Source organism: Pagrus major, chromosome 5, assembly GCF_040436345.1.
Source record: "Pagrus major chromosome 5, Pma_NU_1.0".
Classification (NCBI taxonomy): domain Eukaryota; kingdom Metazoa; phylum Chordata; class Actinopteri; order Spariformes; family Sparidae; genus Pagrus; species Pagrus major.
In genome coordinates, this window is record NC_133219.1 from 30,756,266 (window position 1) to 30,784,129 (window position 27,864).

General features: G+C 41.2%; 4 protein-coding genes across 4 annotated transcripts; 2 read left to right on the plus strand and 2 right to left on the minus strand.

Moving 5' to 3' along the window:
- Nucleotides 1–315: 315 nt before the first annotated feature.
- LOC140995889 (myogenesis-regulating glycosidase-like) lies at nt 316–11,343 on the plus strand. Its single transcript, XM_073466043.1, has 7 exons — nt 316–364; nt 2,048–2,192; nt 2,958–3,400; nt 4,073–4,604; nt 5,925–6,729; nt 6,806–6,924; nt 9,255–11,343. The coding sequence occupies exons 3-7, from the start codon at nt 3,123–3,125 to the stop codon at nt 9,600–9,602; spliced, it is 2,082 nt and encodes a 693-aa protein (XP_073322144.1). The 5' UTR covers nt 316–364; nt 2,048–2,192; nt 2,958–3,122; the 3' UTR covers nt 9,603–11,343.
- Nucleotides 11,344–11,959: 616 nt separating this feature from the next.
- On the minus strand, nt 11,960–13,359 carry LOC140996551 (lymphocyte antigen 6B-like). The gene is made up of 3 exons (XM_073466981.1): nt 13,054–13,359; nt 12,634–12,741; nt 11,960–12,548 (listed from the first exon to the last, which is right to left on the minus strand). The coding sequence occupies exons 1-3, from the start codon at nt 13,097–13,099 to the stop codon at nt 12,400–12,402; spliced, it is 303 nt and encodes a 100-aa protein (XP_073323082.1). The 5' UTR covers nt 13,100–13,359; the 3' UTR covers nt 11,960–12,399.
- Nucleotides 13,360–20,257: 6,898 nt separating this feature from the next.
- LOC140996496 (lymphocyte antigen 6B-like) lies at nt 20,258–21,432 on the minus strand. Its single transcript, XM_073466917.1, has 3 exons — nt 21,298–21,432; nt 20,873–20,980; nt 20,258–20,787 (listed from the first exon to the last, which is right to left on the minus strand). The coding sequence occupies exons 1-3, from the start codon at nt 21,341–21,343 to the stop codon at nt 20,639–20,641; spliced, it is 303 nt and encodes a 100-aa protein (XP_073323018.1). The 5' UTR covers nt 21,344–21,432; the 3' UTR covers nt 20,258–20,638.
- Nucleotides 21,433–25,874: 4,442 nt separating this feature from the next.
- On the plus strand, nt 25,875–26,817 carry LOC140996384 (uncharacterized). Its single transcript, XM_073466769.1, has 3 exons — nt 25,875–25,965; nt 26,279–26,389; nt 26,543–26,817. Exons 1-3 carry the CDS (start codon nt 25,920–25,922, stop codon nt 26,689–26,691), a joined length of 306 nt encoding a protein of 101 aa, XP_073322870.1. The 5' UTR covers nt 25,875–25,919; the 3' UTR covers nt 26,692–26,817.
- Nucleotides 26,818–27,864: the final 1,047 nt, after the last annotated feature.

The window sequence follows — 27,864 nt, forward strand, 5'->3', positions numbered from 1 at the left end:
ACTGTTTCCATAGGCAACCGGTCGCACGTAAAATAAAAAAATTTAAAAATAATAAAAAAAACGTTTTAATTTTGAGATAAGGTTAATAAACGTCAGCATTAGTTTAAAAAAGTTCATCAAACACGCTTGAAAGCTCTTGTAAATTTATGTTAGTGATCTCTCACGACTCTCCTGTTCTCACACTACATTTCCCAGAAGCCCATGGGATGGTACAGTGCATGAGTGACAGGTGCGTGGGCGAACCCGCTTCGAGCTCGTTCGACGTTGGGCGGGACCATGGAACTTCAAACCTCTCTGCAGCTACGCAGTGGGCTGTACTGCGCCCGCAGCTGTACACAATGACCCCGGCGAGTCAGGTGCAGAGGTAAGATAACTCTGTTTTTTTATGACCACAGCGCGATAAATGACAGCGAATGTGTTGGGTAACTTAATAATTATAAGTATAGCTACTGACATAGCTAGCATAGCTTCTAACTGTGAACACTGGGCGTTTTGAAACCCAGTTCGTGACAACTGGTATAGCTGGTTACTGTCACAGTAATGTCCCGACACAGCGCCAACAGACATGTCGACGTGTGATATCGATCAGATACTGGCAGAAATGTTTTGTTACTGACTTACATGTCACCTTGAAACGTCCTGTTCGTGTCCACTGTGAGCGTTTTAGCAATGGCAGTGCGGTCAGTGTCTATTGTTTTAGCTGTTTAACTACAACTAATGTGAACACAAAAGAATTAGCAGTCACTATGGAGGAAACTAGTGCCTTTGTTTATGAGCTCGCTCAAGCCTAAAGGTACAGAGTACACCCTGCTGTAATGCACTGATCAGAATGGTTATATGCGGCTTGTGTACCAAAACACTAAGTACTTTGCTTTGAATCCAGTTGGTCCCCAAAACCATCAAAATGAAACTGACTTATGGTCACAGTGTGGGAGCCTACATCAGCTCTCATTTTGAAGCATGAATTCAGTATCGTGTCCTAAACTGCCCCCAGGATCAACATAGAAGAATACTTTGTAAAAGAAGATTTTAATTCGTGACAGTTTCATTTTAAAGTGTGCTAACATTTGGGAGACTCACAAAACATTGGTGCGTGGAAATACTTTAAGGCAATCAAATTTTGAAGAAAGTAAACCAAGTAAGGGAGGTGGGAGTTGTGTTGCTCATGCCAAACAGGATTGTACATCTAAAGCTAGAACAAAGCATTAATAATGGCATGTAGTAATACATATGTGGACAAGTAGAGTGCATTCCTCTGCCAAGGCCAACCAGTCCCCATTTTTACTCACTCATAGATACCAGCCACCTAAATATGCCTGATTTTTTTTCCATCAAGATCCAGGCATTGTTCCCTGAGAAATTACAAAATGTAGAGAAATGCCCTATCTCATAATGTTGAAGTAAGTGAGAAAAAAATGCACCAAATGCTAAACTACGAACTACGCTGGTTCCAACACCCGCCCTCCATCCAGGTTTTGCTGAAATCTATTCTGTAGATTTTGTGTTATCCTGCTGACAAACCAACCAACCAACCAACCAACCAACCAACAAACAATCGGACATGGGTGAAAAAATAACCTCCTTGTTGGCTTTATTAAATATTAAAAACAACTGATCATATTAATAACATGATGGGGCAGTTCTGTCTGTAATTGTACATACAAACAAGCAAAGACTTGTGTTAACTGGCATGAAGGGAAGACATGTTAGCAGTCTGTCTGTAAAGGGCTTGTACATCAACCCAGTTTTTGCAGGGCATGCATTTGCAAGCTTTCCTTCCCTCCCTGCTGCATTGCCACTAACCTCCATCATAATATAAATAATAATGTTGAGCTGGACCATAATGATACCTGTTGGGATGTTAAATATGGTTCTGCTGTGGATGACTGGCCCGGGCTCTGTCTGGAAACTGTAGGTTTGCTGCAGCACAATCATTTGAGGGCTGCTGCTCTTAAGCATTATTTACTCAGGTCCAAGGTGCTCTTACCTGAGAGATAAATGTATTTGAACCATGCTGACATGGTGTCTGTACTTTCTCTCATTACAGCCTGTTTGTATGGTGTCATTGGTTCTGTTACCACCAGTGTATGTGTTGCCACAGAGCCTGGCTTCCTGCCACTTACCAGAGTAAAGCTGCTGTGCCTTCTCTCTCTCTGTGGGACACTGCTGCTGCTCAACTATGCTGCAGTACAGTAAGTGCACACAATACAGTAACTGGTAGCTTTATTGGAGAGACTAACACATAGAATACCCTAGTGTTACAGCCATGTTCTACACATACATCTGCCTATGTAAATTTTTTTGTGTTTTACAGAATCATTGTACAATGCAGGTGTTTTTTTTTTCCTCAGAGAATATAAGTAAATAGAGGGGGAGTGATAAATGACTTTCATCATGGCAGCATGCAGTGTGGAGAGCTCTAAGTGTATTTTTAAATCTAGTTCATGGAGACTGTCAGAGGTGATAATTGGTTCCAAAATAAAGTGGACTGTCAAGCACATACCCTGTGTAATCCTGGTTACAACAGACTAACACTTGATTTGTATATCCCATACTGATAACTTGGAATTTAGCTAGTATGTCTAGTAATTATTTTGTTGCTTTGCATTTACACAGGAATTATTTCTCACTGTCTTGAACATTGCAAAATGCATTTTTTTCCCGTTAATTTGCCAGGGAATAATGCATGGATCCTAATGATAAAAAACTGGTATCTTTGAATGCAGTTTGATGTGGATCCTAGATATGGTGATCTTAAAAATTATGGTAAGCAGTTATGGGTGGTTTAAAATTTAGACTACTACAGGCTATCGATTTGATATTGGATTAGACTTGAATGAATTAAAGGGGACTGTTGGGCCTTGGCGGTGGTATGTGCTCTGAGTGCTGTTCTTGTTGTGTAGCAACACTAACTTCAACTGACTGTTCATCTCTGACTGCCTCTGTCTATTTTTCAGGTTTGAACCAATGAACCATCATTCAGATATGGAGACTTTGCTGCATATCGGCAGATAGACACTAGGCTGTCCTTCACCTCCACTGCTGCCATTGTGAAGAAGTTATATACCAGACATTTTACCCAACATTGCTTTCCTACACACCTCACTGCTAAAGTCTCCAGCATGTATCAGATTGTCCCGGCAGCTCCTGGGGAGCAGCAGATGGTCGGGGGAGCAGGTGGTTCTCCACTGAAGAAGAAACTGGCTCATGAAGGTCGTCCTCTGGTGATGGCCGGCATGTTGGGCTGTGTGTTGGTGCTGGCTGCTGTGGTCGCCTGGTGCTACTACTCAGCGTCCCTCCGCAAAGCCGAGCTGCTGAAGGCTGAGCTGTTGGACCTCAACAAGGACGGTTTTATCATTCGGAACCAAGTTGGGGCTGTTATCTTCAGCATGGCCTTCAGGTGGGTTTACTCTCAGGAGTATTATCATTAATGATTAATCTGCTTATGATTGTGAAGTGACTCAAATAATTAAGTGATACGTGATTACGTGATAAAGATTATCATGCTGATGTCATGGCTGTTACAGAGGAATAAAACTAGAACGTGACCAGAAAAATAGGAACACTGGTACACTGTTAAGCAATTTGGTGTGTTAATTGTCTGTAATAAATGCTTTGCTTGTGAAACTAACATCCAGTAAATCTCTGTTCCCCTTTGCTCAACCAGTAGTTCCTCTTTGTGTGCTAAAAAGCAGTACTGTGTGGATGGATAATGGAAAGTCAGATGAGACAGACACATGATTACCCCCTCAGGGAAGACTGATTTAGTCATGTCCTTTATCAGCAGAGCTCACATTGACAGATTTAGCCACAATGCAGTCCCTGCACTTGGAGAGAAATAGAGTGATATAACATAAAAAAGAGTTATGTAATATATGATATTGCCTGCTGTATAATGACATTCAATATCTTCTGCATTGTGATTGTATTTTATTCTCTGTTGTAGTATTTTTATTTTTAGTTAGTTGAGCTTGAAATATGACATTTCTGTTAATAAAACTGGCTCAATTAGTGCTGTGTGCTTAACAAGTTCATTGATATAATCTTTCCCTTGTTCAATGCTTCTTCCCAGGTCGGGCACTCTGGATCTGGACTCTTGCTCAAAGGAGGGAAATCTCCTGAGCTGCACCCGTTCAGATTCTGGAAAACTCAACTTCTTTATCCAGACAGTTCGACCTAAGGACACTGTGATGTGTTACCGTGTCCGCTGGGAGGAGCTGCAAAATAAGCATTCAGTGGAACATGCCATGGCCTATAATGACTCTCATTGGTATGGAGGGGCGGAGACAGCAACACAGTACTGGCCTGTCAGGATCCAAGGAGAGGAGGAACCACAGCCCTTCATCACCAGTGATGTCTACTCGAATAGGAACGCTTTTGGGGGAATTTTAGAACGCTATTGGCTGTCGTCCAATGCGACTGCCATCAAGATTAATGACTCAGTACCATTTCATTTGGGCTGGTCAGAGAAGGACAGGATGCTCAGGTTTCAGGCCCGATACCAGGACTCCCCCTACAGACCACCAGTGGGTCAACAGGCCTTACCTGAGCTCAGCTACAGAGTGTGTGTGGGGTCCGATGTTACCTCAATTCACAAATACATGGTGAGTATAGACGCGCTGTGTGTTTTGTTTTGATGGTCAGAACAAAATCATCCATCTCATTTGCTATATCCCATGCTAAGTCATAATTATGAGATAAAAAAAATCATGACTATGAGATAAAAAGTCTGAAATATGAGATGAAAAGTTAGAAATATGAGATTAAAAAGTCATAATGTAGCTCAGGAGGTAGAGCGGGTCGTCTAGTAATCGGAAGGTCACTGGTTCGAATCCCAGCTCCTCTCAGCTACATGTCGAAGTGTCCTTGAGCAAGATACTGAACCCCAAATTGCTCCTGATGAGCAGTTGGCGCCCTGCATGGCAGCCTCCGCCATCAGTGTATGAATGTGTCTGTGAATGGGTGAATGTGGCAAGTATTGTAAAGCGCTTTAAGCTGTCAGTAGACTGGAAAAGCGCTATAGAAATGCAAGACCATTTACCATTTACCATAATTATGAGACAAAATTGAATGAGTTTTTTTCAGAACTCTTTCTTTAACTGGTGGAAATGGGCTTCCATATTAAGTATCATAAAAGTAGTAAATTCAAAGTCTCGGGCATTTGCCACTTGAGCTCTTTTGGAGCCGGAGGGAATTGTTGCATTAACTACATTTGGATATGCAGAAAAATTACTGCACCAAGAACACTTGAAAAAGCATGTGTTGGTTCTCTTCCAAGTACTTGCTTACAGAGTGAACCAGCCTATCTGATTGGAAAGTATAATATAGCATAGCAAAATTAACAAGGAGCAGTTGGAGTGAGTATGACCGAAGCCAAGTTGGGGTCTTGGTTGGATTGGCTAATTTATATATCAAAACCATCAAAACAGGTCTGCAGCTCAATTGTGGGGGTTCACGTTTCTCTGTTTTATATTATTATAAAGACTATCTTTGGGATTTTGACTGTTGATGAGCAAGACATTTGAAGATATACCTTGGACTGGGAAACTGATCTCCATTTAAATTTTACAGACTAAGTGATTGTTAATCAAAAACAATAGATTCATCAATAATGAAACCAATTCTTAGTTGATAAGTGGCAAGGTTTTGAGTCAGATTAGTTTTGTTTCTTACACCATTTTCTTGCCAAGACTTAGAAGATTGATACCACTCTTATATCTTTGCGATAAATGGCCGGTTAGTTTAGCTTAGCATTAAGACTGGAAGCATGAGGTAATAGCTAGTTCAGCTGGCTCTGTCCAAACGTCACAAAATCTGCCTTCCAGCACCATTAAAACCTCTTTAGTTTTATTTGTGACATTCTGAAAAGTTGTGGATTTACATGGGGTGACTATTTCTGCTCTGTTTGCATTTGTTTTGCTCAGGTGCGTCGATATTTTCCAAAGCCTATCAAGGTCCCATCCCCTGAAGTGTTCAAACAACCATTGTGGTCCACATGGGCTCTCCATAAGACGGCTGTAACTCAGGAGAAGCTGCTGCGCTACGCCTCTGACATCACCAAGCATGGCTTCACATGCTCCCATCTGGAGCTGGACGACCGCTACACTGCCGACTATGGAGAGTTTGACTTTGACCCGCAGAAGTTCCCCAATGCTAGTGGTATGTTTGACAAACTCAGAGAGGACGGGTTTCAGGTGTCGCTCTGGACACACCCTTTTATCAACTACGACTCCATTAACTTTGGTGTTGCCGTGGAGAAAGGATTGTTTGTCCGAGAGCCAAGCGGTGAGCTGCCAGCTCTGGTTCGCTGGTGGAATGGCATTGGAGGAATCTTGGACTTTACCAATCCAGAAGCCCGTGACTGGTATTCCTCACACCTGCGTATGCTCAAACTGCGCTATGATGTGACGTCCTTCAAGTTCGACGCAGGAGAGACTAGTTACCTGCCACACCAGTTCAGCACTCTGGTCCCACTGTCTGACCCCTCCACCTTCACCCGCCGCTACACAGAGATGGCCATACCATTCAGCGAGCGTGCAGAGCTGAGGGTGGGCTACCAGAGCCAGAACATCTCCTGCTTCTTCAGGATCATCGACAGAGACTCTGTGTGGGGTTATGAGCTCGGCCTCAAGTCCATCATCCCGACTGTTCTGACCATCAGCATTCTGGGCTACCAGTTTGTCTTACCTGATATGATAGGAGGGAATGCATACCCCAACCGCACCGCAGGTATGGTACTCTGTAACATACCGCTACGGAGAGTTATGGAGTTGAGAGTGAGTCTGACATGTGTGTTGTATTTTAGGTGGTGTAGATGGAAAAAATGGTCTGCCGGACCGAGAGCTGTACATCCGATGGTTAGAGCTGTCTGCTTTCATGCCGGCCATGCAGTTCTCTATACCACCGTGGGCCTACGACAATGAGGTGAGCAGTGGAAGTGTTGTATTAGTTGGAAAAAATGAGACTTTATTGATCACTCACTGGGAAATTCATTTGTTAAAGCAGTCCAAGAGTCATTAGCAGAGGGAAAAAGTGATGAAGTGATAGATAAAAATCAAACAAGACAGGTAGAATAATAGAAAAATTAATTTACACTCTATTCACCTTTCATTCACAGATATCAACGAGAAAGACTCAAAGGATAATTACACCCATGATTGTAATACTCACATGGTGTGTAATGTGTGTACTAAAATAGGAAAATATGAGTATAAATGCTTCAGTGTTTTTTTCTGTTTGCTATTTCCTGTGTCTAATTTAGTAATTAGAGGTGACAACTTAAAAACTACCATACGTTGAATTTTTTATTCGATAATTGCTTTTTTTCCCCCATCAGTGTGAAACCTGCACATATGTATCATGTCCAGCTGTTGAGCCCATAAATAGGCAGGTGTTGTGCTGTACCTAAAGTCCGCAGTAGACTGCTTGCTTTCAATTTTTCCTAACTTTAGTAAATGTAGAAAAAGTACTGAAAATCAGATCTGAATGTAAAATAAAACAAAGTGGGATCTTCAGGAATCGTAATTTAATCTTCAAAAATGGTCTGAAGCGATACGTTTTTCCTGGTAGGAACATTGTTGGAGTGTACAGGATTTATTTTCAGTGTCTTTTGTGATGCTACCACTGGAGGGCACCATTGTTTGAACTTTCCAGTTCCACACACAGTAGTTTAAGGCCATTTGAGGGTATGAAATACTGATTTCTTCAAGGTAACTTTCATACCATATTGACATAAGTGGAGGCCAAAGTATAATCTGTGGCTTATATTGTGCCAAAATAGTCCATAAATTGTATGCACATTTTTGCCTCTTCCCACAGGAATATAAGATATGTGTCTGTGAGAGGTTTGTGTCCAAAGGATGAAGCTGAAAAATACACAAAGATCTGTGACTCAAACACATTTTTTGTCCGTCTAACTTTTACTGTTTGAGTTTAATTTATTCACTAAATGACCACTAAACTGGGTCCACTGAATATCCAACTGCCAAAATTTGGGAGGAGCTCTGAGTTGTTAAAATGATACAATGCACAAAACTCACAGCTTTTATTACGTTTCTGGCATCAGTGACTTCTGACCGCTCCGTCTCTCATTCAAATCGGATTCAAAATGCTTCCACAATAGGCAAACAAGGTACAAGGTACAAGGTCATTATACCACACTGTATTTTATCAATCAATCAATCAAAGCTTTATTGTCATTTAGCTGTACCTACAAAAGTAGTGCAGCAAAAATGAGATTGTGTTTCTTCGGGATCCCATAACACGAACACAATAAATACACACAATATATTACTATAATAATTTAAAACTAAAACTATGACTAGGGCTCATGAAGTGCTGTAGTGCGCATGCTCCAGATCAGCAGTTCAGCAATCTAACAGCTTGTGGTAGGAAGCTGTTGATAAGTCTGTTTGTTCAGCCTTTTTAGACTTTTAGACTCTGAATGTGTGGAGAGGGTGGGAGGGGCTTAGGAAGAGTTCTTGGACAGAGGGGAGGGAACCTCCCTTTCAGCTCCTCTGACTATTCTTTGCAGGGCGTTTTTGTCTGACATACTGCAGCTGGAATTTTAAGTTTTCTTTTTAATTTCAGTAAGGAAAGATTTCATGAGAGCAAACAATTATTGCCTCCTGCTCAGTAAGGATGACAAGTGTGCAAGTTCTTTAGAAATATACAACAGTCAGCCTCAACAGATGTCAGGAAACAGCTTTTTGTTATGTAAAGACACAGTGGAGTTTTTTGTTTTGGATAGTTGGTATGGCTGCATGTGCATGTTAGCCCCCTCCCTTCAGAACTGGTGGACCGTCCCATTTATAAATCGACACAGCAGGCAGGGTTGCCAAGTCCCCGGTTTTCCTGCAGAATTGGGTTACTTTTGATGTGTTGAAGGTTAGGTCCTCTCGCTTTTCTAATGTACTTACAACGTCACTTGACATAGTCCACAAAAGGATAACTGTATTACGTTATCCCCTGTGTTGAGAGGATGCTTCCTCTGTACTTCGCAACACCTGCTGAGAACGGCAGAGGTGGAGAGAGCGGGGCACATGGGGGGTGAAGGGAGACGGGAGGTGTAGCCGACATGCTGTTTGTTTTGGTCTAAGCATTTTGTATTCATATAGGGACAAATCACAACAAAAGTTATCTCATGACACTTTTCATTTTGAGCAAGTCTAGACCATACTATTTACAGAGACCCAGCAACTTATTAAACCAGCCATTGTGCTCCACTGTGATGCTAACACTGTATCTTTCTGCAGGTGGTACAGATAGCGCAGAAGTTCACGGAGCTCCATGAGAATCTGGTGGCTCCAAGGGTTCTCGAACTTGCAGGGGAGGTTCTCGATACAGGGGATCCAATCATAAGGCCCCTCTGGTGGATCGCCAATGACGACGAGGCAGCCTATAAGATCGACTCTCAGTTCCTGATCGGGGATGACCTGATGGTGGCTCCGGTATTGGAGCCAGGAAAGCAGGAGCGGGACATTTACCTGCCTGCGGGACGATGGAGAAGCTACAAGGGGGAACATTTTGATAAAGGCCCTATGTACCTCACTGACTACCCTGTGGACCTGGACGAGATAGCTTTCTTTACATGGGTTCACTGAAGAAGCTACAGAATGAAAGACGCACAGAAACGCACACATACTGTTTGCACATGTACCTTCTCGTGAGCACACATGCCAAGAAGTAGCAGAGGATGTTTGTTTTTCAAAGGGAAATGACCACTAGGGACCTGATTTTGGTAACTGTTAACCTCACGTCAAACTGCTCTTTATCTGGACATCTGCCTGCAGATTATAGCCATCCAAAGACCCTCAATGAAACTTGTATTCTCTTGTTCCATCCTTAAGCTGATCCTCATCCTCATGTGCCTTCCACAGCCAATAGTAAAACCGATCTCCGATTGTATCGTCACCGCAGTCTTCCATCTAGTGGACAGATTTTTTTTGTCCCAGAGCTTGAATGGTTTGGTTTTATGGTGAGAGTTCGCTTTATGTCCTTCTGCCTGAATTTTATTTATCAGGTTCTACATTAAATGCGCAATAAGGTAATAGATACAGTATGTATGGCTTGACAGGGTTGGGCACTGGCAATAAAAACACACTTGCTCAAAAGGGCATGCCTCACCTTGTCAACATGGCAACTACTGTATTATAGAAAAAGTCTACTCTCCTAACTACCTATGTTTAAGCTAACATGCATTAATTTGCACTGACCGCAACACGTAACTCATTTTTAGTCACTTGCTTTTAATATGTATGAACTCTTTTCTTTAGATTTGTGGATGATGTTTGAATGTAAATAGATTCATGCGATTCTGGGTTTGATTTGAGGTTCTCTTCATTACTTGCAGACAAATGTTTTTGTCAGCATTTCTCGATCTGTTGCACCATTCATTTCAGTGCCAAAACCTATCTACTGCTTGATGCTGTTTTAATCTGCAAGTTAAAGTCACAGCTCAGGGTAGATTTAAAAGATAAAAACTTGTTGTGTTAGAGTTCAGTTTACTGATCCAAAGCAAGAAATAGATTTATTATACCTATACAACTGGTTTGCCTTGTAAAAATGTTCTCAAAGATGCCATAATTAATTGCTGTCCATGTCCTTGTGACTTTCTTTGCCTTATCAGCTTAATTAAGCTATGCCAACCTTAGTACAGAGAAGAATGATAGACCACCTTTGTGCACACAGTGATATGATCGATGCTTTGCACCTTCACATTGAGGCGCTGTCGAGTACATGAGTGTTATTGTAACATGAGACGCGTGCCAGTTGAATATATGTCTGTCTGCTCTTACACACTTATTTCTGGCATGGGAGTAAAGCACAGTAATACACTCTTTGTTAAGTCATCTAGATGCCTTGCTTGAAAAATAATTAAACTATATAAGATAGTGTCAGGACTGTGTTTGAAATGTGTAAGCTACTGCATATAAAATCTGTTTTGGGATGAGCAAATATTTCAAATTCTTCTGATGGTTTTTATTTGTTAATCAATGAAATGCTCTTGCTGTATATTGGTGGTTTTCGTGTTGCTGACTTGAATTCTTGATATAACTGCTAAGTTAGAAATGTCCAAATCTCCCACACAGTGGCTTTGACGGGTGAATAACACAGCAACATGTCTGAAAAGAATAAATTCAGAATTTGAATGATGTTACTCATATATAAAGAAACTAGATGAACAACAATAATTGTGTTTTATGATTAAGAAATGGCAGGAGATGAATGTGACTTTGGTAAAGATTAATCTCATGTCTCATTTGAACTGCTCCTTATCTGGACATCTGCCTGCCCTTTAAACATCCATCCAAAAAATCACAATAAAACTTAGATTGCCTCTCATTCTCTTGTTCCTGGGTGGGTGGTGTCATGTGATCCGTTCTGCACATGTGCGACTCTCAACAAAGGTGAGAAGGGAGCGAGATGTCTCACTTGTTAGCTGCCTCCATCACCAGCTCCAGAAAGACACGTTCATGATTTTCAAACAAATGTTAATGTCTTCTTGTTAATATTAGAACCAACTACATTTGATGACAGTGATGCTTGTGCATTAGTGTGATGTGTAAGGAAGCACAGAAGAGCAACAGCATTTTCATTCAATATCAATGACAACGCCCCACCCATAAGGCAGGAGAGCTCATTGAATGGTTTGATGAGTATGACAATAATGTGAATCACATTCTCTGGCCTCTAAAGTCACCAGAACTCAACTCACGTTGCTCCTGATAGGTAGGTCAGTCCAGTCAGTGCCACTGCCATTTGTGTGGGTGTGTTTGTAAATGGGTGAATGAGAAGCAAATTGTAAAGCGCTTTTTAAAAAAAAATAAATAATAATAATCTGTCTATATGTGTATTTATTGTGGCTTTTCAGGGTTTACAGACACTTTGAGGTGGACAGCTGCACTCCTGCTCAGGGGGCATGACACACCTATGACAATAAAAGATCAGCACACGGCACTCAGAGCTCTCAGCAACTTTAATTGAGCAGTGTTTTGATCTAACAGACATCATCATCATCAGGCATGGTTAGATAACCACCAGAAAAGAGGACGACAGAGGTTGACTATAAAATACATTATAAATCATGAAAACCATCCAGAAAAAAAACAATTATAAAAAAACTACTATATAGAAAACATACATTACTCAACCACTAGGTGGTGCCAAAGTGAGAGATTCTCAAACCTCACATGCAGTGGCTTCATCTTGTAAATTTAAAGGCAAATTCTGAAGAAATAAATGCAGACTTTGTATTAATGTTACTCATGCATACACTAGCTGAACAACCACGAGAAAATACAGTGTTCATAAAATACACTGATCTTAAAATACAAGCCGTATATTGTTTCTGAGCTGTAAAGATTGAGAGAGAACAAAAGTCAAATGTTCTCCGGAGCCTCAGAGAAAGAATGAGGTGATGGCTGAGGACACCAGCAGGAGGAGCACACTGGAGCCAGTGGGTATGGCGCCGTTACACAAGTCGGTTGAACAGCAATCAGTGCCGCTTACACATTCAGCGCTTTTATAGCAGCTCCGTGTGACGACATCTGCGAGATATGATGGAAAAGCATTTACCTTTGTAATGTTCAATATATTAGCTATAAACCCTTCTGATGCGGAAGAACAACTTACCGCCTATGACGATATTGGAACAGCGGTCGAAGCCGGCAGGGCATGTCTGGACAGTTGTGCAGGAGTTTGGGTTGGCCGAGGCACATATGTAGCATCTCAGTCCATATGCTGTACAGAAATACACAATACTGTCACACACATGGGTTAAGACACTCTAAATGTATTTTTTTCACTTTCAAACATGAATCTGAACTCTCCCTTGAAAAAAATGGAGAAATGAAACTTGACACTACAGAGAGGATGAGAGGAGAGGATTCATTAAATGTAATGTAATGTATGTAAAAAAAAAAAAAAAATGCACTGAAATTGAGTGATCACACATTTACTTAAGAACGGATTACTTTGTTAGGTTTAACCATAACTTTCACACGTTAATAACTTTAATTTGTGTGTGTTACATGAATCAAAAGCTGTTCTTACCTGCAGACAGAGTCGCCAGGAGGACCAGAACTCCAAAAACCTTCATCGTGAATGCAAATTATGCAAGAAATAACAACAGACTTCAACCCTGTGAGGAGAGAATCAGAGTGAATATGTGAACTTTTCCAAAGCTTTCCTCTCTGTCTTCCTGAGCTGCTCACAAAACCCCACCCAATGAACGCAGGAAAAAAATCCCCGATCCACCAGTGACAAGTGAAGAAAGTATAGAAAAGGATCCCAGATCTATGTTTCTGAAAGCAGTGGATGAGGAAGAAAATATAGATATTGTGAATAAATGTAAAAACAAGACTGTTAAGTGTTTTTATTACTATTTGTTGACGCCCTTCCTCACTGTACTACGACAACAGCTGTATTTGTTTCATTTTAAAGTTTTTTTTTTACAATACGTTCAGATGTGACGTCATCACGTTCGGGTAGCACATTGCACCTTACTGACAAACTTTATGTTGTCTTTTTCTTAAAACTGTCACCTGTCCATTGGTGTCTTTATTGTGGCTTGATAGGGTTGGACACCAGCAGTAAATACATATATATCACTATGAGACTGACAGTCTGTTACACATATTGCTGCTATATAACTCACGTTGTTACCATTGTGGAAAAATCCTTATGATCCCACCACCTACAGTATGTTTAAGCTAACATTCATTAATTTGCATTGCACTGACAACAACATGTAATTGATTTGTTATACACTAACTATTTTCTTCATATTTATGGTTAATGTTTAATTGTACATGCAGTGAATTCAGGTGTTTTTTGCTTTAAATTCGAGGTTGTTGTCATCATAGATAGATAAATCTTTTTATGTCAGCATTTCATGACTTGGAGTGTCATTCTGACACTTCAGTGCCAAAGACAAAGTTGAATTCAAAGCTCAAGATAGATTAAAAAAATAAATAAATGTCATTAGAGTTTTGTTAGAGATTTTGCTAATCCATAGCAACAAATAACTTGATTATACTTATACCTATGTGTGTATTGCAAAGCTGCAAATTGAAAGTATGAGAGAAATAGTGAACATTAAAGCATTTTCTAGCAGACAGACAAGTACAGCCCAGTTCATCTACAGAAACAGAAGACAATACATGTTTGAAAAGAGCAAAAAGAAGAGAAAAAATGATTCACTTCAACACTTCAATTCAGCATTTCAAAATCACTGCCACTGGATGCTCACAAGATGGCGCCAAAGTGACAGATTTTCACATCACGTGCATAGTGGCTTCCACTAATAAATCAGACACAGCAAATGATGAATGAATGGATGAATAAATAAATAAATATATAAATAAAGATAAACATACAGACATAATACATTTAAAAAAAATAATAATATGCATAATGTGGAATAGAAACACATAGATATTTCTGGCAGACTTTGTTTAACTACTGTACTGTAGATTAACTACTATAAGAAAATTACCAACAATGTTTTATATCACTGATGTTTGTAAAAGTCAAATGTCAGATGTTGCTGTAGGACTCAATGGACAGATTTGATCTGCTACTGAAGAACACATTTTTTGTCCGTCTTACATTTACTGTTTGAGTTTAATTTCTTCACTAAATGACCACTAAACTGGGTCCACTGAATATCCAACTGCCACAATTTGGGAGAAGCTCTGAGTTGTCAAAATGTTATAATGCTAATGTGAATTTTTTGAAGACTGTATTTTGTGTTGAGCATAAACCATATGCAAGCTTAGCTCGCGTTGTGTGCACAAAAATCACAGCTTTTATTACACTTCTGGCATCACTGACTTCTGACCGCTCCCTCTCTCTCATTCAAATCGGATTCAAAATGCCTCCACTATATACAAACAAGGTACAAGGTACAAGGTCATTATACCACACTATATTTCAGTTAGGAAAGACTTCATAAGAGTGAACAATTATTGTCTCATGCTCAGTAAGGATGACAAGTGTGAAAGTTCTTTAAAATAACAGTCAGCCTCACCAGATGTCAGGAAACAGGTATTTGTTATGCAAAAACACAGTGGAGTTTATTGTTTTGGATAGTTGGTATGGCCAACTAGCCATAGCCCCCTCCCTTCAGAACTTTAGGTTAAGAAATAACCCCCGTTCTCTGAAACATGAGAGAGGTATCTCACTATGGGACACGCCCCCTGCGCTTGTCCCCAGAAGCTATTTTTCACTATGCCAGTCCTGACTGGCAGACAGACGTGACGTCCGCTCCCTGGAGGAGGGACTTCCTCCTCCTTATAAAAGCCGGGCGTAACATCATCGATTCAGTCTGAGCAAGCACACCTCTTCCTCGCTCCAGGCAAGGAGGGTGGTCTGGTGAGATACCTCACTCATGTTTCAGAGAACGGGGGTTAATTTCTTAACCTAAAAGTTCTCTTTCAACATTCGTTTCGGTATCTCACTATGGGATATAGAGACTCCCGTATTGCCAGACAAGCTCACCTCGAAGACCAGTCATTATTACACTGCCAATCAAACAGGAATATTTGCTGCTGAACCTACGCTCAAAACTGTGTGGGTGCAGTGACATCCAATTTATAGAATCTAGAGAAAGTATGAGGCGTAGCCCAGCTGGCAGCTGCACATATCTCTTCAATAGAAACACCCTGAAACAGTGCCCACGACGCAGCCATACCACGAGTGGAATGAGCACGCAGCCCTGCAGGGTGTCGCAGCCCCTTGCTATCATAGGCCAAGGAAATCCAGTGTGACAAACGCTGTTTCGTAAGAGGCTTCCCCAAGTGTGACGTAGCCCATGACACAAACAGCTGTTCTGATTTCCTGAATCCAGCCATCTTGTCAACACCGGGCACCGGGCAGAGCGCATTCAGGCGTTCGTGGTCCTGCAAGGAGAAAGGAGGAGGATAGAACCCTGACAGCTCAATAGGGCGGCATGACAGTGCCGGGTTAAAAACCTTGGGCACAAACGCGGGGTTGGGCTTCAGTAAAACCTTAGAGTCCCCCATCAAAAACTGCATACATGCCGGGTTCACCGATAACGCATGAATGTCACTCACGTGCTTGGCCGAAGCTAACGCGAGTAGCAAAGCCGTTTTAAAGGAGAGCAGTCTAAGCCCTACCTGATGCAAAGGCTCGAAAGGTAGGCATGACAGTGCATCAAACACCATGGATAAATCCCAAGGGGCAGCCAAGTTCCTTGACACTGGTCAAAGGCGCCTAGCTCCCTTTATAAATTGACAAACGAGGGGATGCTGACCTGCCGTCTTGTCTCCAAAGCCTACGTGACATGCTGATATAGCGGCCACGTACACTTTGACAGTGGAGAATGCCAAACCTTTGTCCAGCAGCTCCTGCAAAAATGTCAGAATTACAGAGACGGGGCTCTGGAAAGCTATTATCCCTGTTTTCATGCACCAGTCCTCATACGCGAGCCACTTGCCATCATATGCACAGCGCGTCGAGGAGGCTCTGGCACTCTGAATAGTGGCAATGACACTCTGTGGGAGCCCAGTAGTAGCCAGATTCAACCTTATCACGGGCCAGGCCCATAGAGCCATGCGCTCCGGATGAGGATGAAAGATCTCTCCACGCGCCTGCGTCAGGAGGTCCCTGTGGAGGGGCAGAGGCCACGGCTGTCTGCGCAGCAGCTGAAATATCTCCGCTAGCCAGTGTTTCCCCTGCCAGCGGGGAGCTATCAGGATGAGAGTCAGACCCTCTGGCGAGAGTAGGAGTGATCAGCTCTAATGGGGGAAAAGCGTACAGAAGGACACGAGGCCACTCGTGCGCCAAGGCATCCAACCCCATCGGAGCGCTCTGGCCCGTGAGGGAGTAAAACAGAGGGCACTGAGCGTTCTCTTCTGACGCAAAGAGATCTATCTTCGCTTGGCCGTATCTCTCCCAGACCTGAGCCACCACCTCGCTGTGGAGTTTCCAATCCTTGTAGCGAGGGTTGCCCCTGGACAGTAAGTCCACCCCCAGGTTCAATACTCCTGGTACATGAGTAGCTCTCAGCGATAACAGGTGTGAGCTGCTCCACATTATCAGTCTGTGTGCCAGCATGTGCGCCAGATGTGACGTGAGCAGTCTGGTGTGGGCCTGAATTTGTTCGGGAGACTGCGAGGCTAGAAGCCAATTGTCTATGTATGTCGCTAAGCGCATTCCCCCCTCTCTTAAGCAGGCAATAGCAGCCTCGGTGCATTTTACAAACACCCGCAGACTTGATGAAAGGCCGAACGGGAGCACCATATACTCGTATGTTATGCCCTTGAAGGCAAATCAAAGATATTTTCTGTGCGGGGGATAAATAGGGATGTGAAAGTATGCGTCCTTCAGGTCAATGGATATGACCAAATCGCCTGGGTGCACAAATCGTATCAGAGCTGTGTGCGTCAACATTGTGAAGTTGCACTTTCTCATGTATTTGTTCAGAGCACGCAGATCCAATATCAGTCGCAGACCCCCGGCTTTCTTTGGGACCAGAAAATACCTCGAATAGAAACCGCTCTGTCTTTCTTCCGGCGGTACTATTCGGATAGCTCCTTTGTTCAGCAGAGAGTTGATTTCCTCCTGCAGAGTATGAGCTTTTTCCCCTTGCACCCCCGATTGCAAAACCACGTTGAATCTGGGGGGACGGGACGTGAACTGGAGTCTGTAACCTTTGGTTACAGTTTTCAACACCCAGTCCGACGTCACGCACGCCACTGTTGAGAACGGTGGTCTCGCTGCTTCACTTGGCTGGGCAGTGGGTCATGCGGCTGCGACGCTCAGTCTGTGCTGCCTGGCAGACAGACTGGCCTGCTGCACCACAAGTGGGGATATGTCTTCCCTTTGTGGCATTATGTGGGGCTGTACAGACATGTTCTGTTTCTTTTTTGTTTTTGTTTTCATTAATAAATTTGGCTGCGCCCTCGGTTTCAAACCTGGATGCGCACCAGAAAAAACTTTTATTAATGACCTCAGGGGGAAGGGACACTGGTGTGTGTTTATGCACTGGTGTGTGCTTTCGCAACACAGCTGGGGCTCCACAGAGCTCCCTGCGGGTCTGGCCTTCCTTTTCTTACCCTGGCTGTGGACTGTGAGTGCCGGCACAGCCTCTGCACGTCTCTTGAGGGGCCTGGAACATGGCACCTTTGAACATGGCAAGAACAGAACATTTTTCAGAGGGGACGAAACAGGCGTCTGACTGGGCCTGCCAGCTCCCTCCAAGGGGAGCGCTCTAGGTGGCGCGTCGCTTCTTCTTACCCCCGTGAGTGGCAGGGGGGGCCGCTTGGTTCCCCTGCGTCACATTGGCAACAAAGGGCTTCTTAGCCCATGCACCTTTAAGTTCAGGTGGCTTGCTCTGGGCGCCCGCCTGGGCCTGGGGCTGGCGTTTGGGGATGTGGTAACCCGGCCAGGTCACAACTTGGGCAAACGTCTGCCAAGGTGCTGTAGGGGGAGGAGGTGGCATCCTCCTGGGGAGACACAGTTGAAGCGCTTCACCCTCCTTTTTCTTTTCCTCACACTGTCTCTGCATGGTGGCAACTGCCGGGCCGAATAGGCCTTCGGGTCCACGGGGACATTGAGGAGCTGAGCTTTCTCCCTCTGAGAGAGACTGGAGAGGTTCAGCCACCTAGCTCTCTCTTGAGCGACCATCAGGGCCATGGCTCTTGCAGAGGCTTGGACGGCGCACCTGTGCAGACGCAGGCAGAGGTTCGTTACCACGCACACTTCGTCCCACAAGACTGGGGTGGGTGAGGCTGACATGTCATCCTGCAGTTCAGCCTGGTAGGCCAGCAGCAGCGACGATGCGTTCATGGCCCTCACTGACATGGCCACCGCTTTGTAGCTCTTTTCAGTCAATGAGGACTGAAAACACTCAGCTTTTGATGGGAGAGCGGGGCCCGCAGCTGTCATGGTAGACTTCTGTGAGGGATGCCAGCAGAGGTTCGACTGGAGGAAAGTGGGAGAAACCTCCCTCTTCCATGTCGGCCCAGTCCAGCACCGAACCTCCCTGGACCGGGTTCTTGGCGGAGAGGGGACTGCTCCAGGACCAGGTCGCCTCCTCCAGGCACTCAGGGAAGACCGACAGGAACTGTCTGGCAGAGGATTTGACCTTGGGCAGCCTTCTTCCCTCGTAATGAGACATGGTGGCCTCGGTGGGGGTTTCTGGCCACGTGATGCCAGGTTTTGCAGCCGCTCTCTTGCCGACATTGTGCAGGTCCGTGCTGGCGGGCAGATTTGGAGACCGCTTCCTGCATCCCTCTGTGCACACAGTGATATGATCGATGCTTTGCACCTTCACATTGAGGCGCTGTCGAGTACATGAAGAGTGTTATTGTAACATGAGACACATGCCAGCTGAATATATGTCTGTCTGCTCTTACACACTTATTTCTGGCATGGGAGTAAAGCACAGTAATACACTCTTTGTTAAGTCATCTAGATGCCTTGCTTGAAAAATAATTAAACTATATAAGATAGTGTCAGGACTGTGTTTGAAATGTGTAAGCTACTGCATATAAAATCTGTTTATGGGATGAGCAAATATTTCAAATTCTTCTGATGGTTTTTGTTTGTTAATAAATGAAACGCTCTTGCTGTATATTGGTGGTTTTCGTGTTGCTGTCTTGAATTCTTGATATAACTGCTAAGTTAGAAATGTCCAAATCTCCCACACAGTGGCTTTGACGGGTGAATAAGAGTCAATATCAGTCAATATCAATGACAATGCCCCACCCATAAGGCAGGACAGCTCACTGAATGGTTTGATGAGTATGAAAAAAATGTGAATCACATTCTCTGGCCTCTAAAGTCACCAGAACTCAACTCACGTTGCTCCTGATAGTTAGGTCAGTCCAGTGCCACTGCCATTTGTGTGGGTGTGTTTGTAAATGGGTGAACGAGGGGGAAAATTGTAAAGCGCTTTGTTTGGTGAGCTAGAAAAGTGGTTTACATTTATCTTCCATTCAGCAGCACAAGGTAGCACAACCCCTTACAAATACACGTTGTGTTGTTTTTTCCTTTAATTCATTTAACCTGTCTATACGTGTGTTTATTGTGGCTTTTCAGGGTTTACAGACACTTTGAGGTGGACAGCCGCACTCCTGCTCAGGGGGCGTGACACACCTATGACAACACGGATACTTTTGTATTGTAGACAAACAGTGTGAAGGGTACGCACAACCAAGACACTTCTATAGGTGTTTGATCAAAAGGCAAACTAAAGGCAGGGATCAGATAAAAGATCAGCACACGGCACTCAGAGCTCTCAGCAACTTTAATTGAGCAGTGTTTTGATCTAACAGACATCATCATCATCAGGCATGGTTAGATAACCACCACAAAGCAGAACGACAGATGCGGAGTATAATATACATTATAAATTATGAAAACCATCCATTATCATAAAAAAACTACTATATAGAAAACATACATTACTCAACCACTAGGTGGTGCCAAAGTGAGAAATACTCAAACCTCAGTGGCTTCATCTTGTAAATGTGAAAGCAAATTCTGAAGAAATAAATGCAGACTGTTTGTATTAATGTAACTCATGCATACAGACACTAGCTGAACAACCACAAGGAAATACAAGCTGTAAAGATTGAGAGAGAACAAAAGTCAAATGTTCTCCGGAGCCTCAGAGAAAGAATGAGGTGATGGCTGAGGACACCAGCAGGAGGAGCACACTGGAGCCAGTGGGTATGGCGCCGTTACACAAGTCGGTTGAACAGCAATCAGTGCCGCTTACACATGCAGCGTTGATCAAGCAGCTCCGTGTGACGAAGTCTGCGAGATATGATGGAAAAGCATTTACCTTTGTAATGTTCAATATATTAGCTATAAACCCTTCTGATGCGGAAGAACAACTTACCGCCTATGACGATATTGGAACAGCGGTCGAAGCCGGCAGGGCATGTCTGGACAGTTGTGCAGGAGTTTGGGTTGGCCGAGGCACATATGTAGCATCTCAGTCCATATGCTGTACAGAAATACACAATACTGTCACACACATGGGTTAAGACACTCTAAATGTATTTTTTTCACTTTCAAACATGAATCTGAACTCTCCCTTTAAAAAAATGGAGAAATGAAACTTGACACTACAGAGAGGATGAGAGGAGGGGATTCATTAAATGTAATGTAATGTAATGTATGTAAAAAAAAAAAAAAAATGCACTGAAATTGAGTGATCACACATTTACTTAAGAACGGATTACTTTGTTAGGTTTAACCATAACTTTCACACGTTAATAACTTTAATTTGTGTGTGTTACATGAATCAAAAGCTGTTCTTACCTGCAGACAGAGTCGCCAGGAGGACCAGAACTCCAAAAACCTTCATCGTGAATGCAAATTATGCAAGAAATAACAACGGACTTTTGAATCAACCCTGTGAGGAGAGAATCAGAGAGAATGTGTGAACTCTTCCAAAGCTTTCCTCTCTGTCTTCCTGAGCTGCTCACAAAACCCCACCCAATGAACGCAGGAAAAAAATCCCTGATCCACCAGTGACAAGTGAAGAATGTATAGAAAAGGATCCCAGATCTATGTTTCTGAAAGCAGTGGATGAGGAAGAAAATATAGATATTGTGAATACATGTAAAAACAAGACTGTTAAGTGTTTTTATTACTATTTGTTGACGCCCTTCCTCACTGTACTACGACAACAGCTGTATTTGTCTCATTTTAAAGTTTTTTTTTACAATACGTTCAGATGTGACGTCATCACGTTCTGTGTCGCCAGTCTGTCTGAGCTGTGTGCAGAAATAGCGGTGTGTGCCATCTGTATCAATCAGAGAGACGGCGAAGAAACCTGCTGTAATGTTTTCAATAAATGACAAACATCATACATTCTGGTAGCACATTGCACCTTACTGACAAACTTTATGTTGTCTTTTTCTGAAAACTGTCACCTGTCCATTGGTGTCTTTATTGTGGCTTGATAGGGCTGGACACCAGCAGTAAATACATATATATCACTATGAGATTGACAGTCTGTTACACATATTGCTGCTATATAAATCACGTTGTTACCATTGTGGAAAAATCCTTATGATCCCACCACCTACAGTATGTTTAAGCTTACATTCATTAATTTGCATTGCACTGACAACAACATGTAATTGATTTGTTACACACTAACTATTTTCTTCATATTTATGGATAATGTTTAATTGTACATGCAGTGAATTCAGGTGTTTTTTGCTTTAAATTCGAGGTTGTTGTCATCATAGATAGATAAATCTTTTTATGTCAGCATTTCATGACTTGGAGTGTCATTCTGACACTTCAGTGCCAAAGACAAAGTTGAATTCAAAGCTCAAGATAGATTAAAAAAATAAATAAATGTCATTAGAGTTTTGTTAGAGATTTTGTTAATCCATAGCAACAAATAACTTGATTATACTTATACCTATGTGTGTATTGCAAAGCGGCAAATTAAAGTATGAGAGAAATAATAAACATTAAAGCATTTTCTAGCAGACAGACAAGATAAAGTCATGAACCTGAAAATGAGCATAATATATGGGACCTTTAATGCATCTGTTGAAGATTGGGAGAATCAGCGCATTAGCCTTAACAATAGCAAGACTATAACAACAAAGCCTATTTGTATGACTTGTGTATGATGAATTATGTTGAGTTTTCGTGTGTGCTTTCCTACCATCTCCAAGTATTATTGACTGTAAACAATATTTTATCAAGCATATTTCAACAGTCAAAACCATCAGATTCCCTTATCTCTACAAACACACACTTAAGGCAATGGCCATAGATTTTTTTATTTTTTATTACATAAGGTCAAATGGGTACAGCCCAGCACATCTACAGAAACAGAAGACAATACATGTTTGAAAAGAGCAAAAAGAAAAGAAAAAATGATTCACTTCAACACTTCAATTCAGCATTTCAAAATCACTGCCACTGGATGCTCACAAGATGGCGCCAAAGAGATAGATTTTCACATCATGTGCATAGACCAAAACAAACAAACAAACAAATAAATAAATAAAGTTAACATACAGACATAATACATTTTTAATAACAAAACAAAGCATAATTAGGAATAGAAACACATAGATGTGTTTCTGGCAGACTTTGTTTAACTACTGTACTGTAGATTAACTACGGTGAGAAAATCAACTTACCAACAATATTTTACATCACTTCTGTTTTACAATTTGTCCACAGTTTGTAAAAGTCAAATGTCAGATGTTGCCGTAGGACTCAATGGACAGATTTGATCTGCTACTGAAGATGATTTCAATGATACTTTTATTTCTTGTATCTATTTACCTGACGGTATAAAGTCTACATGTCTGTCTGATGGATAATGGCTTTAGCTCAGTTGAGAGGAGACTTTGTTAGTTCACATCTTCTCTCTAATTCTCCTCTTACGGGTTTAATTAAAAAGTTTATCTTTCTTTGCGTTCACAATAAAGTTTTATGGAGTTCTGGTCCTGTTGGTGACTCTGTCTGCAGGTAAGAAACACTTATGATTAATTTTTTTAATTAATGAATTGATACTTACTTAGATATTTATATATTTATATAATATGTTTTTAAATCAATAATAATAGCAGGATGGAAGTAGTTTTTAATAAAATACTATTTGCAATGCATCCTCTATGTAGTGTAATGGGCTAATTTATTATTTTCTGAATTATGTTTTCTTTGGGTACAGAGGACATAACCTGTGGGGACAAAAAAAGGGATGTTTGTTAAAATGTGTTAAATGATTAGATTTGGAATATCTTAAACCACGTGTACGACAATATTCTCTATTTCTGTATAGCATATGGATTGAGATGCTACATATGTGCTACTAACCCAAGATCCTGCACCGAGAAATTCAGTTGCCCTCTTACTCAAGACTGTTGTGCCACTGTTCAGGCGAACGGGAAGTTATTTTTCCACATCAGACAGATTTATTGCTGATATTGAACATTTCGTAGATAACTGACTTGAGCTTATTTATAGCTGCACAGAATTCCTGGTTTAGTTTTTGTTGTTGAAACTGAGGTTTTCATCATATCTTGCAGGTGTAATTGCCAAAAGCGGTGTTTACAGTGCTGCATGTGATGGCCCCATGAAATGCTGTGAAGGAGACTTGTGTCATGGTCCCATACCCACTGGCTCCAGTGTCCTCCTCCTGCTGGTGTCCTCAGTCATCACCTCAGTCTTTCTCTGAGGCTCTGGAGAACATTACTCAGGAAAACACAGTTCAGGAAAAATAGATAAGTATAAAAACTATAAATTAGTCCTGATCAAGAATTGTTCAATAAAATGACAATATGACCTTTGAGTTGTTTATTTTTTTAAGGTTCTGCATTCACATCACTATTTACAGCAAAAACACCTTTGTTATGAAGTCATAATGAGTGACATAAAATTGTACAACCATGAACAATTCTATATAATTCATGGTTAATTGTTGATCCTGAGAAATAATTAGGCAGAGTAGCAGACATTAGGATTTTGTACACTTTGATGCCCTTTAAAATCTTGCACGTCTCCACAAAGTAGTCCCCAATCATTTTCACTGCCTCAGACACAAATACAATGCAGAAAACATGTGATGTGCTCAGTATAAGAGAAGAAGCTGGATGAATCTGTCAAATGACTTATTTCTTTATGTATTTGGACCTGCTAAAGATAATCTTTAATCTTCTGTAAAAGATAATGTGAGGCCACACTTTCTTTTAAGATTTGGAAAAAAAGAAGAAGTGAGGGGATATGTCATATGGCACACTGAGAATAATGTCATTATATGTAAATAAACTACAAAGGCTAATGATTAACAACAGAGAAGTAAATAGTCTAATATGATATAATCAAGGTTGTTTAGTTTGTTCACAAGAAACTTAATAAAAGATGCGTTCAGTCACTGAATGATAATAAATGTAAAATGGAGCATATTGTTTTTGCTGTGTGAAAACTTCTTCAACTCATTGTAAGGATTAGTTACTTCATGAGTCCCATCAACCTCAGCCAACCTGTAGCTTAACCTTCTTTACCTCTGTCGATATTCACTGGAAGTCAAACTTAACTTGCAGAAAATACACAACAACCATATTACTTGTTTTCCTTGTCAGTCTACCTTCATAATGCAGGAAGTATTCATCAACAGCAATTAAAAAAGACATTTCCAATCATTTACTTAAGAAACACTTACCTTCAACATTTCCAAACTCTGTTGTGTCACTGTGGAAATGTCCGGACAGATTTCACCACAAACCTCCAAATGGTGAAATATTGGCCAATACATTTCATTTTGTTCCATGTTTAGACCAAATCCCTTGAGCTGATGTTTATCTGTGCATACCTGATACAATTTGCATTATGAGATCTATGCAAAAATTATAAGATATATTTAACTACTGTCCTATTTTCTCACAGTTGTTCTTCTTGGCTCAGGTGTGAAGGTAGAAGGACATCGAAAACACAGTGGATCTTCATTCACTAGTGCTAAAGTGATGGAAATTTCACCACATGTGCACAGTGGCTTCATCTAATAAATCACACAAAGCAGCATGTTATTTTTTCTGGCAGATTTTGTCAAACTAGATGAACCACCGTGAGAAAATCAACTTACCAACAACATTTTACGTCGCTTGTTTTAGAATTTGTCCACAGTTTGTAAAAATGAAATGTCAGATGTTGCTGTAGGACTCAATGAACATATTTGATCTGCTACTGAAGATGATTTCAATGGTACTTTTATTTTTTCTGTCTATTATCTGACTGTATGTAGTCTACATGTCAGTCTTGTGATTGATGAGCTGTCTTCAGCTCAGTTGGGAGGAGACTTTGTGAGGAAAGACTGAGAAGTTGGGCTTTAAAAGGCAGGCTCTGGAAGAGTTCACACCTTCTCTCTAATTCTCCTCTCACAGGGTTTGTTTTTATTTGCGCTCACAATGAAGTTGTATGGAGTTCTGGTCCTGTTGGTGACTCTGTCTGCCGGTAAGATCAACTTATGATTCATGTGTTTGCTTTCAAATGAATGATTTGATACTTACTTAGATATTTATTTACTTAGATTTTATTTATTTTATATGTAATAATAGCAGAATAGAAGTAGTTTTTAATGAAATACAATTTGCAACGCATTCTATTTGTAGTGTAATAGGCTAATTTATTATTTTCTGAATTATTTTGTTCGACAGCTTGTTCGTTTATTCTCAAAAGGTTTTGGTGATTTTTGTGAAAATGTGTAAAACAATTATATTTGGAGTGTCTTAAACCATGTGTGACAGTATTTTATACTTATGTACAGCGTATGGATTGCAATGCTACGTATGCGCAAACGTCAAACCAAGTGCCTGCACACAGAAACTAACTTGCCTTGCTGGCACTGACCGCTGTGCCTCTGTTGCTGAGTCGGGAGGTAAGTTGTTGTTCCACATCAGAAGGATTTACAGCTGATATTGAACATTTCAAATACATATGGGGTTCTGAGCTGATATACAGTATGGCTGCACTGGATGCCCACTAGTTTTTGTTGCTGTTGAAACTAATCTTTTTCCATCATATCTTGCAGGTCTTGTCTCCAAGAGCTGCGTTTCCAGCGCTGTATGCAGAGAGGGTGCCAAATGCTGTGACAAAGACTTATGTAACGGCGCCATACCCACTGGCTCCAGTGTCCTCCTCCTACTGGTGTCCTCAGCCATCACCTCAGTCTTTCTCTGAGGCTCTGGAGAACATCTGATGTTTTTCTTACCAAATCTGTACAACTGAGAAAAAATAAACACATTTTCAAAATGTAAAATTCGTGAATGATTCCAGAATTGTTCAATAAATCCACAATATGATGGACCTTTGAGTTGTTTAATTCTTTAGGTTCTGCATTTACATCTCTATTTACAGCAAAAATAGCTTTGTTGTGACTCCATTATTAGAAAGGTTAGTGACATAAATTTCTCCAACCATGATCAATATTTCATGGTTAGTTGTTGATTCTTAGAAAAAATGAAGTAGACCAGCAGACACACAGTCATGTTATGCGGGGTCGAATAATCTCTTGTAAAAGACAGTGTGAGGCCTCACTTCCTTTTAGATTTTGAAAAAAAGAAGAAATGAGGGGATATGTCATATGGCACACTGAGAATAATGTCTTTATAGGTGAACAAACTAGGAAGGCTAGTGAAAAAATTAGAGCAGTAGTTAGTCAGTCCGTTATCATTATAAAAGTTTTTTAATCAAAACTCCATTTTGCATAAAAATAAATGCAAAATAGAGCATATTGTTGTTGCCATGTGAAAACTTCCTGAACTTATTGTAAGGATTGCATTGTTATGTTACAGGTGACAACAACAACCTTTGGCAACCTGCAGGGTAACCTTTGTAACCTCTGTCGATATTCACTGGAAGTCAAACTTAATATACTGAATGTAAACCTAAAATGCACAACAACCATTTTTTGTTTTCCTCGTGAGTCTACCTTCATAATGCAGGAAGTATTTATCAACAGCAACATTTCCAATCATTTACTAAAGAAACACTTATCTTCAACATTTCCAAACTCTGTTGTGTCACTGTGGAAATGTCCGGACAGATTTCACCACAAACCTCCAACGGTGAAATATAGGCCAATACCTTTCACTTTATTCCGTGTTTAGAAAAAATCCCTTGAGTTTACGTTTATCTGTGCATACCTGACACAATTTGCATTATGAGATCTATGCAAAAATTATTAAACTTAATTGGGAGCTACTGGGGTAGTTTCTAAAAGTTCAGCTTGTCATGGCCTGGATCAAGTAGCCACTACAGCAAGTGTAAAAATCTACAAAGAATATTTTTTTAATCAAATTAACTCAAACCAAATTATACCAAACGATGATGCCAATTTATGATTGGGGTAGC